The sequence below is a fragment of the Cetorhinus maximus genome, chromosome 18, assembly GCF_964194155.1.
Source record: "Cetorhinus maximus chromosome 18, sCetMax3.hap1.1, whole genome shotgun sequence".
NCBI lineage: Eukaryota > Metazoa > Chordata > Chondrichthyes > Lamniformes > Cetorhinidae > Cetorhinus > Cetorhinus maximus.
Genome location: NC_135896.1, coordinates 4,764,683 through 4,780,886, shown reverse-complemented (window position 1 = coordinate 4,780,886; position 16,204 = coordinate 4,764,683). Strand labels below are relative to the sequence as shown.

At 42.5% G+C, this 16,204-nt stretch overlaps 1 protein-coding gene across 1 annotated transcript in view; it reads right to left on the bottom strand.

Annotated features, from left to right (window-relative positions):
* hhipl1 (HHIP-like 1) overlaps window positions 1–16,204 on the bottom strand; it is a 35,368-nt gene that overhangs the window by 16,692 nt on the left and 2,472 nt on the right. The window contains exons 2-4 of the mRNA XM_078561992.1: window positions 12,704–13,350; window positions 8,589–8,732; window positions 2,028–2,356 (exon numbers count right to left, since the gene is read on the bottom strand). Coding sequence (XP_078418118.1) covers window positions 2,028–2,356; window positions 8,589–8,732; window positions 12,704–13,350 — 1,120 coding nt within the window. The remainder of the gene's footprint in view (window positions 1–2,027; window positions 2,357–8,588; window positions 8,733–12,703; window positions 13,351–16,204) is intronic.

The following is a 16,204-nucleotide window of genomic DNA, read 5'->3' as shown; positions in this document are numbered from 1 at the left end:
TCCCTTGTAAATCAAACTCAGCCTTGAGTATATTCAATGACCCTAGCACCTACTGCTCTCTGGGGAAGAGAATTAATGACCCTCTGAAAGAAAAAAATCCTCCTCATCTCCATCTTAAATAGGAGACCCTTTATTTTGAAACTGTGGCCCCTAGTTCTAGATTTCCCCATGAGGAGAAACATCCTCTCAGCATCTACCCTGTCAAGTCCGCTAAGAATCTTATGGGCAGAATATTATGCTCGGCATGCGGGCGCACACCCGACGTCATCACACACTCGCACAATATTTTGTTCAGTGGGCACGCGCTGGAGTCGGCTGCGCGCTCGCTGATAATTAAAAGGCCTATTAAGGCCATTAACGATCTGATTAAATTCGAATCTACATTGCTCGTGCAATCTAACGGTTGGTGGGCAGGCAAAAAGGCCTTCACATTTTTTAGGAAACCTCATCCATGAGCGGGATGAGGTTGCCTAAAGAAAATAAACATTAAAGGGAAATGTTACTTTGGAATTAAAAACATGTTCCATCTCATGTGACAGAGTCACATGTGGGGACATGTTTTATTAAGCTTTTACTGTCTTTATTAATTTTTTAAACAGCGCTTCAATCTCCCTGAGGTAGCTCCATGCCTCTGGGAGATTGAAGCGTTCTTTCTCGTGCATGTGCGAACTGCGTGCGAGGCCCGCTCGCCCTCGCAGGCAGCGCTCAGCACTGCCGCTCGCGATCCGGCAGGGCGTGAAATCGCGGTGAGGAGCCGATCGCGGACGGATGTCGGCTTCCCAACCGCCCCCGCCTGCTCCCGCCAAGCACCCCTACCAAGGGCAAAATCCTGCCCTCTATGTTTCAATAAGATCATCTCTCACTCTTCTTTGCTCCAATGCGTATTGGCCCAACTTGTTCAATCCTCATTTGGTTGGCAGTGCTAACAATCAAGAAAACAACATTAAGAACAGCACTTTTCAGCCTTCAGGCCTATAAATTTGAAACAGAAACAAACTAATTAATAAGGGAGAACTTGTATTTATGTAGCACCTTTCAGGACCTCAGAACACCCTAGAGCACTTCACAGCCAATGAAGGACCTTGGAATTGCCATCATTGCTCTAATGTAGGGAAATATGGTACTAAATCTGTGTATGCAAAGTCCCACAGCATCAGTGAGGTAAATGCCAATTGAAAGGTTGTCCCTCTATAATATATTCATGATAATTTCCTCCTGTGAAATGTAGTAGAAGGGTCTGATGTACACAGAGATGTGAGACCGAAAACAGTGCTGTCCACACGGTCATGTAAGAAGGCACATGATCTAGACTTAGAGTCAGTGTGGTGTTGGCCAGAGATGTGTTAAGACCTAAGATGGTGATAGCTCCATGCCTGTACCCTTTACTGTATTACTGTATAGTTGTATATGGTTACAAGTATTTATTAAAGACTTGCTGTTAACATACAGAAGACTATGAAGACTTCTTTAACAGGCAAGTTCTGTAACCAACATCACCCCAACATGAAACACCTTGGTACATTCTTCTCTGTCAAAGATGCTAACTAAATGTACATTGTCCTTAGACACAGAATCCATGATTTGACAATTCATTATTTACTATAGAATTGTTTTCATAAATTTGCTTATCCAATCGCTCCATCTGATAAGGTACTTAAATTACCAGACAGAAGAAGTTAGAAAGGAGGTAAGTCAAGCAAAAAGTTTTCACCCAAAGGGTAATGAAGTTATGGAACGAATTATCAACAAAGGGCAGTGAAGGGATACATTGGAAAAAGTGTTGAGATGGTGAAATCAAAACAGAAATTGCTGAAAATATAAAGCAGGTCAATCAGCGTCCGTAAAGAGAAAGGACAGTTAAACATTGAGGTTGTAGAACCTTCCAGAGAACTGAAAGGACAGTAGAAATGGGATCACAAAGATTTGGATGCAGGTGTTCAGAGATCTGTCTGAAAATATACTGATGATGAAGAGATTTATGTGGGTTTAAGGACCATAGATGAGCATTAAAAAAAATGGTTTCTCACTCAGGGAGGAATTTGCACAGAGCTTCTTGTCGTAGCATGAAAACCCCTCTCTCGCTTTCCAGCCATAGTTTTTCCCTTTCTCAATAATATCTACTTCCTCAAATTTGTTCTGTCCGACATCCCCACAGAAGATCCTTCCTTTTCCATCCTTTGTTTGAGGGTCACCACGATCCACAGAGCATCGCCACATATTCCGTACACCATAGGCATAAACCTCTGGCCGTGCATCTGGATCCAGGATAAATGGATTGTCTGGTGGAATCTTATAAAGGGGACCACGATTATTATTGTTGACGTCAATCCGAAGCACTTTCCCCAGTAAGGCTGACCTGGAGAGGTGTGGAGACACAGATTAAATTGCAATGATGACATTTAACACTTCAGTATTTGAAACTTTACATGCTGGCTCATTTTGTAATATTTCCTTTATGGTTGAGAAGGTTGAATCTTTTATCTATGTGCATCTATGTTCATCTAAGAGATAAAGGAAAAACAGAGAAAAAGGGTAATTTAAAGGAGAAAAATCTGGAAATACTACACCATTATCCAAGCAAGGAAGAAAGATTTAGACAAAAAAAACTTGGATAAAGATGTGGTATGTCAGATTTCCTGAAATATTTTCAGTCATAGAGTCATTATAGCACGGAAGGAGGCCATTCAGCCCATTAGATCCATGCCAGCTCTCTATAAAATTCCACTCAGTCCCATTTCCACATTCTATCCCCTAAAAGTTTCTTTCCCTTAGGTTCCTATCCAATTTCCTTCTGAAATCATTCATCAACTCCACTCCTCAACCTCGTACAAAGTGGGTTCATTACCAATTACTGTGTAAAGGAATTCTTCCTCACATCTCCCCCCACATTTCTTGACAAGATCTGAAATCTGTGACCTGAATTTTTAGGATGGTGGTATCTTGTTTCCCGCCATCCGAAGAGTTGGCAGGGAACATATCCCCACCGACTCCGACTGCCCCGCAGCCAATTTACATTCCGACGAGCGTTGATTCACTGCACACGGGCCTTCGGCCCCTCACTCAGGAGGAAGACCCGCATTAGAGAACTGCCGACCAATCTGATTGGCCAGCAACTCTCCACTCCCTGCAGTGACAGCGCTGCAGGGGGTAGAAGAGGAAGTTCAAGAAGACACTGGAGACTAAGTCTGGGAACTGGAGGCCCAGGCAAGTTCAAGAGGTCCTAGGGCATAGAGGATAGGGAAGGCCTGGCGGGAGGGCGGCAAGAGGGAGGTGCATGAGGGGTCTTGAGGAGAGGCTGGGGGGAGGGAGGTCCAGAGGCCACCGGACATTGAGGGGGGAGGGCGCCTGACTTCAGAAGGGGGCTTCTGACGGAGGTGCCCATCCCCCACCCTGGTTATAACTTTGATGTGTTTCAGGCTTCCCCCATGGAGGCTCAATCTTCCCACCAGCCTGAAAATTGAGGCTGGGTGGAAAAAGGCCCTTAAGTGGCCATTAATTGGCCACTTAAGGGTCTCAATTGGGGAAAGGGTGGGCTTCCCGTCTGAGGCCTTGCCCGCCCCAGCATAAAATTGCTGTGTGGTCAGGGCGGGCGGAAACCCAGAGGGAATCCTGTCCCTTCAATATCACACTCCTGCCACCCCTCCTAAAATCCTGCCAATGGGGAGCATAAACTTCAGGCCTATGTCCCCTATTCCTTTTGCATCAGCTAATGGGAGCAGCTTTTCTTTGTCTATGCTGTCTAAACCTGTCAGAATATTGTAAACCTCTATCAAATTTCTCAATCGCCTTTGCTCCAAGTAGCACAACCCCAGAACTGCCTTTCCTCTTTGTAACATAACATCATTTTAGATGGGTCAAGGGGAATTAGGAAGAATCTGCATGTGTGGTAACCAAAGCAGCACAATGTTTAACATTTATACAGTTTAATTTGTGATCTGTGCTGAAATAACTGATCTCAAATGTGGTGTCAGTAAAGATGCCACAGTTAGTTGTTCCCTATGGAGCTATGCTATAGGGGGAGTACGAGTTTGAGCTGCAGAGATGTTTTTTACATTTTGATAGTTTACAGACACTCGTAAAAGAACATTGGGGTGAAATTCAACTTTCATGGGAGTTTCAACATAACAATTTCAACAATTGCTATTTATTTGTGCATCAACCATGACTAATAGCTGGTAGCACACCTGCCTCTGAGTCACAAAGCTCTAGGTTCAAGTCCCACTCCAGGGCTTAAGAACAAAAATCAAAGCTGCCACTTCAGTGCAGTGCTGAGGGATTGCTGCAATGTGAGATATTAAATGTGAACGCTGCAATGAGATATTAAATCAAGGCCCTATTTGTCTGTTCAGGAGGATGTAAAAGATCCAACGGCACTGTTCTGGAGGACAGCAGGGGAGTGAGTCCCTTATATCCTATCCAATATTTATCCCTCAATCAACATCACAAAAACCAGATTATCTGATCATTATCATATTGCTGCCTGTGGGAGTTTGCTGCGCCCAAATTGGCTGCTGTGTTCCCTACATTACAACAGTATTTCATTGCCAGCAAAGTGCTTTGAAACGTCTGGTGGTCATGAAAAGTGCTATATAAAACACAAGGCTTTCTTTTTTAAATTTCAAGTTCTTACTTCCCTTTCACTCGCTGCACCAGTTGCATTTGCAAGGTCACTCTACTGGTTGAAAAGCTGAAGCCACGAAGTATGTACATCAAAACAGAACCGGTCATTCCTCTTTTACAGATGCTGGCAGAATTGCCATATATATCCAGCATTTTCCACATCCTATTTCAGATTTCAAAGCACTTACAGCTTTTAAAAAAACTTTTTAACCCTTGCCTGCTAAATTACCTGCATTATGAGAGTTCTGACGATGGAACTTTTCTGTGAAAATTAAATCAAGAAAGTTGGGAAAAAAGGAACTATTGGTTTCAATGACATGTAAAAATAATGTTACATGACAAAAGGTGGTTAGATATCTGTCATCTGACTTCTACTTTACAAATGAACAAATAAACACCCAAAGATTTGCAACCTAGGTGTTATATCACTTAAATAATCAGAAGCTGTAAACTGTTAAATTATTATAAATTATAAGTTGTTTTTATAAGTTGTTGTTTAAACTGTTAAGTTAAACACTGGCGCCTGTATTATCTTTCATGACAAGTGATCCTCAAATTGAGCCACGTCCAGTGTAAGGAAATAAATGTTTCAATTAAGAAAAAGATGTTTTTAAAATTTTTCAACAGGAACATTGTCTTTATGCCAATGTTTAAGCCTTTAAACTCATACCAAGCAAACACTGAAATTAATATCATCATTATTAGTCACAGATGTCCAATAGAGCCGGAGCATTTAATGGAAGAGGGAAAGAAAACAAAATATGAGTGAAGTCTGGCTATGATTTTTTTAAGTCCCGTTATTAATATGACCTTTGATCTACTGAGTACATTTCATCAACTGATCTTTCAGTCTGTACTCATACTAAACTAGATGCACACCAGCAGCTCTGGCAACTGAGGTTATAGCTATTAGGAAAGCTTGGACAGCCTGGGGCTCTTTTCATAGAATCATAGAATGCTTGGAGCACAAAAGGAAGCCATTTAGCTCTCACTAAGAGCTACTCAGCTAGTCCCACTCCCCTGCCTCTTCCCTGTAGTCGCACAACTTTTTTTCATCAAACAATTATCCAATTCCCTTTTGAAAGCCATGTTTGAATCTTCCTCGACCACAGACCCAGACAGTGTATTCCAGATCCTAACCAGTATAAAAAAGGTTTTCCTCATATCACCATTGCCCCTTTTGCCAATCAAATCTCCTCTCAACCTTCTCTCCTCTAAGGAGAACAGACTTAGCTTCTCCAATCTATCTACAAAACTGAAGTCCCTCATCCCTGGAACCGTTCTTGTAAATCTGTTCTGCACCCTCTCTTGGCTTGCACATCCTTTCGAAAGTGCGGTGCCCAGAATTGGACACAATACTCCAGTTGAGTCCAAACTACTGTTTTATAAAGATTCATCATAACTTCCCAGTTTTTGTACATTATCCTTCTATTTATAAAGCCTAAGATCCCATATGCTGTGATAACTGTTGTAAAAGTTGTTTGGTGTATCACCAAGAGGTCTGGAGGCTTGAATGGTTGAACATAAACCACTCATTGTTAACCAATAACTATTTACAAATCCAAAGTGCTGCCATGCATGGGTGCTGTTTCCATGCTGGCTCTTTCCAGGCTCTACTCCAGTCTCCTATCATGTGACTCTCTACATCATACCGTGGATGGTACTGTTCTCCAGCCCCACACCTTCGGCGGGATTTTCTGCACCCGCCCGCCGCCGTGATCTTCCAGTCCCGCCGCAAGTCAATGGACTTCTGGCTGATGAGCCTTCTCGCCCGTGGCGGGTCCCGCCTGTGACAGGGCCAGAAAATCCCAGCCTTTTATACTACAATGGCATGCTGCTACCTCATAAAGGCATATTACAACATTAACCACTTTCTCAACCATACCACCTTCAATGATTTCTGTACATATTTCCCAGGTCCCTCAGCTCTTGCACCTCCTTTAGAATTGTACATCAACTGTATTAGACAGTCTCTTCTTAAAAGGCAGCCCGTTCAATTTGTTTTTTTGCTACTCTTTGATTCCAGTTTGCCTGGGCCAGATCCATTCTCACCCCATTGAAATTGGCTCTCCTTCAATTAATTATTGTTACTTTGGTTTGTTCTTTGCCCTTTTCCTAGCTAATCTAAAAGTTATGATACTATGATCACTATTGCCTAATTGTTCCCCACTGACACTTGATCCATTTGTGCCACTTCATTCCCTAAAATCAGATCCAGCAATGCCTCCTTCCTCATTGAACTGGGAACAAGATAATGTAGAAAATTCTCCTGACTACACTTTGGCAATTTTTCCTGGTCTCTGTCCTTTACACTGTTACTATCTCGTTGATATTAGGATAACTAAAGTCCCTCATTGTAACTATAGTTTAGGTACCTCTCTGTAATTTCCTTGCTAATATTTTCATCTATATCCTTCCCACTAGGCAGAGGTCTATAGAATGCACATAGTGTGTAATGGTACCTATATTGTTTATTAGCTCTAAGTAAATAGATTCTGTACTTGACACTTCTGGGACATCATCCATCCCTCTCTCTCTACCTCTTCAGCATAATATCTTAATCAACATAATTTTATTCTTAATCAATACTGCCACCCTCCTCCTTTCTTTCCTTCCCTATCTTTCCTGAACAGCTTCTATCCAGGAATTTTCCTTATTTTCCTTGGAGCAGGGGAGATTGAGGGGGGACATGATTGAGGTGTATAAAATTATGAGGGGCATAGATAGGTTAGAGAGGAAGGAACTTTTCCCCTTGGTGGAGGGATCAATAACCAGGGGGCATAGGTTTAAGTAAGGGGCAGGAGTTTTAGTGGGGATGTGAAGAAGAATTTTTTCACCCAGAGGGTGGTGGGAATCTGAAACTCACTGCCTGAAAGGGTGGTAGAAGCAGAAACCCTCATGACATTTAAGAAGTATTTGGATGTGCACTTGTGATGCCATGGCATACAAGGCTATGGGCCTAGTGCTGGAAAATGGGATTAGAATAGTTAGGTATTTGTTTGACCGGTGCAGACTTGATGGGCCGAAGGGCCTTTTTCTGTGCTGTAAACCTCTATGACTCTAATATTTAGTACCTAGTTCTGCCCTTTTTTGATAAAGGCAAAATACTGCGGATGCTGGAAATCTGAAACAAAAACAAAAAATGCTGGAAAAATTCAGCAGGTCTGACAGTATGTGTGGAGAGAGAGAGAGACAGAGTTAACATTTCGAGTCCGTATGACTCTTCTTCAGATCCGTTTTTTGAGCTTGGTCTCCATTATTACCACAACATCTAACTCCTATGTGGCTACCCACAGCTCACCAACCTTATTTACAATACTCTGTGCTTTTCACATACATGCACTGAAAATGTACTTTAGACCTTATTGCATTATTTCTTACTCTGGCACAATCTAATAGCAATACCTTACTGTTTCGTGCTCTACCGCTACCTTTCTCTCCCGATTCTTTGTGCATCTTGTTTATCCTCTCCGATGTTAGCTCCTGGTTCCCATGACCCTGCCAGATGTTTCTACTTGTGGGAAGTACAAATTTAGAGTCATATATTTAGCTTGGTCAATAATAAAGATATTATGGAATTGAGGAGAAAATTCTTTCTCCAGCAAGTGGAACTAACCAATACATGGAGCAGTTGAGGCGAAGCCTTTAAGGGCAAGCTGGATAAATACATGAGAGAGAAAGGAATAAAAGAATATGTTGTTGGGTGAGATGAAGCAGGGTTGAAGGAACCTATTGTGGAACACAAACATCAGCACAGACCAGTTGGACTGAAAGGCCTGATTCTGTGCTGTAACTTGTATGTATGTATGAAAATCATATGGGGGTATATAACAAATGGCTGACATACTAGAATCTATTCTATGCTTCTGCCATATTCAATTAAATGTTTCATAAAATAATCCTGTCACGTGGCTCCTTTTAGAAAAATATTGCTGAAACTATAATGAATGCAGGAAATAATACATTACTTGTTTTGTGCATTTCCGTACTTCCCAAACGGATCACCAGCCATTCCACCATCTCCAGTGAAAATGTAGAGATAGCCATCATCCCCAAAAAGGAGTTGACCTCCATTATGGTTTGATGCTGGTTCGTCTACTTCTAAAATGATCCTGTAAAATTAGAACGTTTGGTGAAAATTGGCAATAACTTAGAAAATAATCAATGTCTTTAGAAACAAAAGTTAGGCTCTTTATTGGTTTTGTTTGTGGCATTGCATAATAGGAACCACACCATGAGTTGTGAATACAGTATAATAAATTAAAAAGAGTACACCTAAGTCACTGTTTCATCTGGAAAGAGTGTTTGGGGCCCATGGACAGTGAGGAGACAGAAGGTAAAATATCAGGCATTGCATCTTCTACACTTGTATGGGAAGGGGAGGGGATGTTGGGGGTGCCTGAGGAATGGACGAACGTGTTGTGGAAGGAATGGTCCCTTCGGAATGCAGAAAGGGGAAGGGAGGCAAAGGTGTGCTTGGTGGTGGTATCATGCTAGAGATGGCGGAAATGGCAGAAGATAATCCATTGATACGGAGGATGGTGGTGTGGAACATGTGGTCAAGGGAACCCTATCATGGTCTGAAAGGAAAGGGAAGGACTGAGAACAAAATTGCAGGAAATAGGATGGATATGGTCAAGGCCCCTGCCAACCGCAGCTGGGGGGAATCTTTGATTGAGGAAAAGGGAGACATAAGAACATAAGAAATAGGAGCAGGAGTAGACCACATGGCCCGGCAAGCTTCTTCTGCCATTAAGTACGATCATGGCTGATCTTCAGCTTCAACTCCACTTCCCTGCCCACTCCCATATGCCTTGAGAGGCCAAAAATCTGTGTATTTCAGCCTTATATATATTTAACGATGGAGCATCCACAAACCTCTGGGGCAGAGAATTCCAAAGATTCACAACCCCTTGAGTGAAGGAATTTCCCCTCATCTCAGTCCTAAACGACCAGCCTCTTATCCTGCCACTGTGTTTTAGGTTCCCCAGCCAGGGGGAAACAACCTCTTAGTGTCGACCCTGTCAAACCCCTTCAGAATCTTGTATGTTTCAACAAAATTATCTCTCATTCTTCTAACCTCCAGAGAATATAGACCCAATTTACTAAGCCTCTCTTCATAGGACAATCCCTTACTCCAGGGACCAACCTAATTAAATTTCGCTGTACCGCCTCCAAATCAAGTATATCCTTCCTTAAATATGGAGGCCAAAACTACATTCAGTGTTCCAGGTGTGGTCTCATCAGAGACCTGTACAATTGTGTTTCAATGAGGTTTCCCTCATTCTATGAGTGACTTGTGATAGTTAATATATAGTTTTTTGAGAAACTATTCAGTCATACTATTTACAAGACTTCATGGTAAGTACATGGTTCCATGGACACAATCTATCCTGTGTCTTGTTCTCTCAAAGCCTCTTGATCATCTGACTCTTGATGTCATGCTTACATCATCACCAATATCATTGTCTCATTAACATAACTATTAACCCTTTACTCTATATCTCCCCAAATATAACATCAAAACTGTTTAATTCTTTTGTTAAACTATTTATATTACATAGCCACTGTCTGTAAACCTCGTATACTGCTTCCAGTTTCCATCCAACTCCTCCCCTCTAAGTCATGTCACCAAAGGCGTCAATATCCAACAACGTTTTCGGCTCTCTTGGAGGATGTGTTGGACATATGTGTTCCACTATCTTCTCCATGGAAGGCAAACGCATTAATGGAGTGAGCTAGCAGCTTCTCATGACAGCTGGTTCCTGGGCTTTACTCTTACAGCAACCTGACTGCAAAGGCTGTGAAAACCAATCAAGGGAAAACTGATTCAATAGAGAAATCTTCAGGACTCGGATGATCACAACCCCTTGAAAAAGAAGACAACAAACTGACATTCTTTCTGTAATCATATTCCTCTGCATTACACACTGGAGAAAAGTGAAAGCATTGGCTTGAGAAAATGAAGTATTTTCAATTTCTATGAAGAACTTCACAGCTGTATCATTCACTGCAGCTGTGAGATGAGAGGAGTATTCAAACCTGAGACAGGACTGAATCGGGTGGACAAAAAGAAAAACGAAGAATATCCTGAAGACATTGCAGGATACCAAAAAAATACTTCCCTACTACCTTAGAGTAAGATTTCTACTTTCTGTAGGTAGTGGTATCATTTCCACACTTGCTTCAGCGTGAGACTGCTCCTCTGCAGAAAATGGGATTGCGGGGTTAGCATGAGAAAGTAGAACTGCACAATCATCAACAATGGAATAAACGCCAAGACCAGGATCCAAATGGAGTTCCTGCGTAGTATTCTTCAGCTGTAGGAGTTCTGTAGTTTGGACCTCAGCTTCTTTATTGAATGAAGATTTGAATGTATAATAACTTTCTGGTGGGACTCAAGTGTGAGCTGCAGCTTACATTTGCACAAATTAATAAGCTCTGAATTTCCTTTATTGGTTTGAGTTAAGGTGTTCATTCTCCCTAGATAGCTTTTTGTTGGCTCCAAGCAATTATTATTGCATGTCATTGGTGGATTCAGTGGAGTAACTAGACAAATTCACCTCTTTATTACCTTCTTCACGGAAGGATGATTCTCCTCGAGAAAGACAACAGAGACTTCAGGGGCATTGGCAGTGGAGTCAAAGAGTGCAGCAAGATCTAGGACCTCTTCTTCCAACAGATCATCTGCTTCTGCAAAAGCCTCATTCTCCTGAACGCTGTTCAGAAAAAGCTAACCAAGGTCTAGAAGATCCTCCAGCAGATGGTCATTGTCTTTTTCAGCACCTCCTATTTCCACCTCTTCGAGCCTGTCTGCAAAGAGGAGGAAGTGCTGTCTATATACCCTGGGCCTAGTGAGGTGCCCATGAATGATGGCTCTCTGTGGATCTTCCTCTACATGTGGACAAGGCCCTGCTGCCCCTTCATTTTGAAGGTTGTGTTTCTCCCTTTGCCGAGGCAGGTGCCTCCATCGCATTCTTCTCCTTCTACCCTGCCTTTAAGCAATGAGGCAGATAGTGAGAGCACCAGGCTCCATGTTCCTGGTGGTCTCCTCACTGCAGTATCAAAGAGAGAGATGTGAGGGTCAGAATATATCTCCTAAGGACCTCTCTTGGTTAAGTCTCTGGCTCCAGCTGTATCTCAAGGCCCCTTCACGAATGGCAGAGAATCCTGGCCACCACTTGGATCGCCAGTGCTTAGTCCACTTGATGCCTGACCAAAGCTCCACACCACATGATCGAGTGGTGACAGCTTCGGCCACTCAACTGCATCCTGTGCTCTCAGCTCAGGTGCAGGTATTATCCTAACCTGCACTCCAAGGCTGCACGGTTAGCTTGAACCATGAGGGTCACTGCTCAAAGCCTGAATAACTATAAAGCAAGGGGTTTTGAGCATCTCCCTCAGTAACTCTACCATGCCCACCTCTCGAATGGCGATCTTCTAACTTGTCCAGTCACCCAACTGTTCTGCAGCCCCATGAAACTTAGATTATTTTGCAGTCTGCGCCTGAGGGGTTATAAGGAGCAATCAGTGGCACTATCAGGAATTTGTGTTGCTTGAGTGGGCATAATTGATTAAGGAGCCAGACTCCAAGCGTGTCAATGGACCTGATGCTGAGCGGTCTCGGCAGCGGAAGAATGCTCAGCCTTGAAATGCTTTTCCAAATGGCTGGTCAATTTCTTATCCCCTCCTCCCTCAACCCCGGAATATGCTTGTGTACTTCCTTCAGTCTAGGTCTTGCAGATATATATGGACTCTAGATAGAATGCTTTGGGTTGACTGAACTTTCCCAAGCACCATCGCTGGCTCCTGCCTCCTGCTGCTGGTCCAAAGGATTGTACACAATCACAGTGTGGGAAGGATTTTTTTTTCTTTATTCTTTCATGGGATGTGGGCGTCTCTGACAAAGCCTGCATTTATTGCCCACCCATAATTGTCCTTGAACTGAACATTTCAGAGGACAGTTCAGGGTCAACAACATTGCTGTGGGTCTGGAGTCAAATGTAGGCCAGTGTAGACCTTCTTTTGTTTTGGATTTTATAATGTTTGCATATAGAGTTTAACTGTAATTATTTGCACCTACCTCTCAGAACCATGATCCAACATATTCATGTCATTGGAAGAAATTCTAAACTCACTGATTCTGATCTTCTCTTCAAAATTCACCTCAACTGAGTAATATACGTAGACCTTTCCTGTGAATTTGAATTTAGGGTGAAATACCAGACCCAGAAAACCTCGCTCATCCCCTTCCCAGGGAGAGGTTAAGACTGCCTGAGTAATGTTCAAAAATGGCTTCTCAAGTCTGGCCCGGTTGTGCAGGTATGCCCATACAATGCCAATTTGTTCTGCAATAAAAAAACGATGAGTTCCATCATTCGCATGTACCATAGCAACAGGATTCCGCAGACCATTTGCAATTTCCTCCAGGCACAGCTGGAGACAACCATCAGAGCCAGCCACTACTGCCCCAAGGTTTTTCGTCAGATTGCTGTTGGACAGCACACGGGGGTAGCAATAATCTGGGTCCTGTAGTTGTAAGACTTCACAGAATTTGTTTCTGTTGGGTACAAGGTCCAGGAGCTTTCTGTCTTCCACTAAGGAACCCACAGTTGTCTTGCATTTATTCCAGAAATCAATGCAGTATTCTCCACAAAGACCAAGCAACTGCCTCACTGGGGTTGTTGGATCTTCTGCATCATATAAATGAGCAGCATATGGAGAGCATTCCTGCAAAGGAAAACAGATCACGGTCAAGTAATTACCATGTCAGCAACAATAAATTACATTCATAAATATATTTCATGGAAGCAGTCTCCCTAGGTGCTTTGCAAAGGCAAGAAAAACACTGAGCAAGTTGGAGAAATGTTAGGAAATGTGACAGAAGACATTGTCAAAGAGGTCCATTGTGAAGAGGTTTTTTCAACTTGGGTGAAGTACAGGAAAATGATGGCTGAAGTCGTAGAATGAAGAGAATGGAGCACAATGTATATGACAAGTAGAATGTTTCCCCTTATTATATAGCATTGGAGAATATGCAGAAGTAAATTGGAGCTAGCCTATGGAGAGATTTGAAAATTTGGACAAAGTATTTTAAATCGATGCACTGGGGAATGGAAAGTCAAAAGAGGATGGGTGGGTCAAGCAATAGGTGCATGAAACATAATGCAGGATATAACACCAGTGGCAGAGACCTGAATGAGTTGGGAGTTAAGAGGGTGAAGCTACATACTTGTTTCCCCCTCTTTCTAGGTTGGTGTTGGCACTGTCATGTTCTTCCCCTGGATCTCAGCTCGTGCCTTCTTCTCCTTCTTCATCCCAAATTCATACTGTTATCCATCTCTCCCTTACCCCAGAATTCATAAAGCCACACCTTTCCCAAGTACCACTGCTGTCTCCTGCCTCCTGCTGCTGGTCCAAAGGATTGAGCACAGTTACAGTGTGGGAAGGAATTCCTGATCCTGTGAAGTATTCCAGCCACAGTATGGAGCGATTTTCACTCACAACATCAGAAGGTGTCCTGAGCAGTGCTGAGTGAAGGCATTTGCTGAGTGAAGGCATTTGCTGAGTGGCGTTAAGCAACTATGAAGTGAGTAAACTAAAGTATGATATGTATGGGATTGTCTATAGAGTGTGTAACCACAATATAATGCATAAGGGATTATGTAGAGTGACTTACTTACAGTATGTGTATGAGATTGTGTACAGTGAGTTACCTATAATGTATTGTGTGTGGGACAGTAGCCGGATTTTACCATAAGCATAATGGTCAGGCTAATAGTGCTCACCATTATAGAATCTATAGAATGGTTACAGCACAGGAGGCCATTCTGCCCATCATGTCTATGCGAAAGCAACTTAGCCAGTCGCCCTCTTGCCTTTTCCCACAGCCCTGCAGGTTTTTCTTTTTAATAATTATCCGATTCCTTTTGAAAGCCATGATTCATTGTGTCTCCTCAAACTCTCAGGCAGTGCACTACGGATCCTAACAACTCATTGTGTAAAAAAATCATCCCTCATGTTGCCTCTGGTTCTTTTGCCAATCACTTTAAACCGGTGTCATCTGCTTATCAACCCTTCCGAAAATATGAACAGTTTCTCCCTACCTGCTTTGCCGAGAGCACTAAGGATATTGAACAGCCTGAAGTCATAGAGTAATTGCGGCAGAAAAAGAGGCTATTCGGCCCACTGAGTCTAGGTCAGCTCATTGTAGAATAGAGCAGTCAGTTCCATCCCCTCACTCCATCCCTGTAGCCCTCCTTCAGATAATTAATGTTGGAGACTTTTTAACAAATTTTTAAAAACTTTTTCTTCCCTATTAATCCCATCTGTATTTCCCAATTGTTAGTTTCTTTTCTGTACATGTTTTAAATCTAATTTATATTTTCTGCTTTATACTTCCTGGTTTAGTCCCTGCGTGAGGATTTTTCAATCTGATTTGTTGAAGAGTTTTGCTGTTTTGTGCCTTACCGATGTCACAGATTCTCTATCAAGGCCCCGCATTGGACCAGATGCTGGATTAAAGTAAATTCTGCTCTAAAGCTTGTGAAAACATGTTGGGTAGCTGTTGGCAAGGTTAACAGTCAGCACCATGACTGCAAAATCTGGCCAGTGAGTTATTGAGATTATTTTTTTCGGATTGTGTAAAGAATACCTCACCAAAAGTATGATATGTGTTGTAATGTGGGTTCTATAGATGTTTCAGTGAGATGCTGCAGAGTTGAATGTTTAAACATGAGGCCTTTATTGGTTGTCTTTAACTATTTACATTTCTTAGGCTACCATCTTGCATGGAGCTGCTCACCATGCAGACTGGCTTACTTACAGAGCTTTGCTCCTAGACTGTTCTCTGAGAGTATACCATATGACCAAACATCATATCATGGGCGCTGCTATTCTCCAGTCCCACATTAACCCTTGCTATGCTGAGCACCTTTACATTACAATGCATGCAGGCACAATATCACAACAATGCGCATGGGATTGTGTACAACTGAAGTTACACACAGTGTGATGTGTATGGGATTGTGCACAGCTGGAGTTACACACAGTGTGATGTGTATGGGATTGTGCACAGCTGGAGTTACACACAGTGTGATGTGTATGGGATTGTGCACAGCTGGAGTTACACACAGTGTGATGTGTATGGGATTGTGCACAGCTGGAGTTACACAGTGTGATGTGTATGGGATTGTGTACAACTGGATGTGTATGGGATTGTGTGTGGGTACACAGTGAGACATCTACATACTCATGTATGTGCAGTTGTTAATAAGTTACCTACAGCACTTTGTGTGTTGTAACATCTGCGTGGTAAATAAACTGCAGGCTGCCTTGAATGTTTGTTTCATCAAGACCTGGCAGAACATTTAGTTAAACGTCAACATTAAAATGGTGACTGTTAATAGTCATGACATTTATTACGATGTAATTACAAAGGGGCAAGGTCAGTGGCAAATTAATTCATCCATCTTGAGAGGTCCTACATTTCCCCCATTGCAGATTGTAATGACCTCTAAAGGGTGAATTTTACAGGGCGGCGTTGGGGAGTGTATTCTTCGCCCCCTTGCCCGGTAGAAAAGTC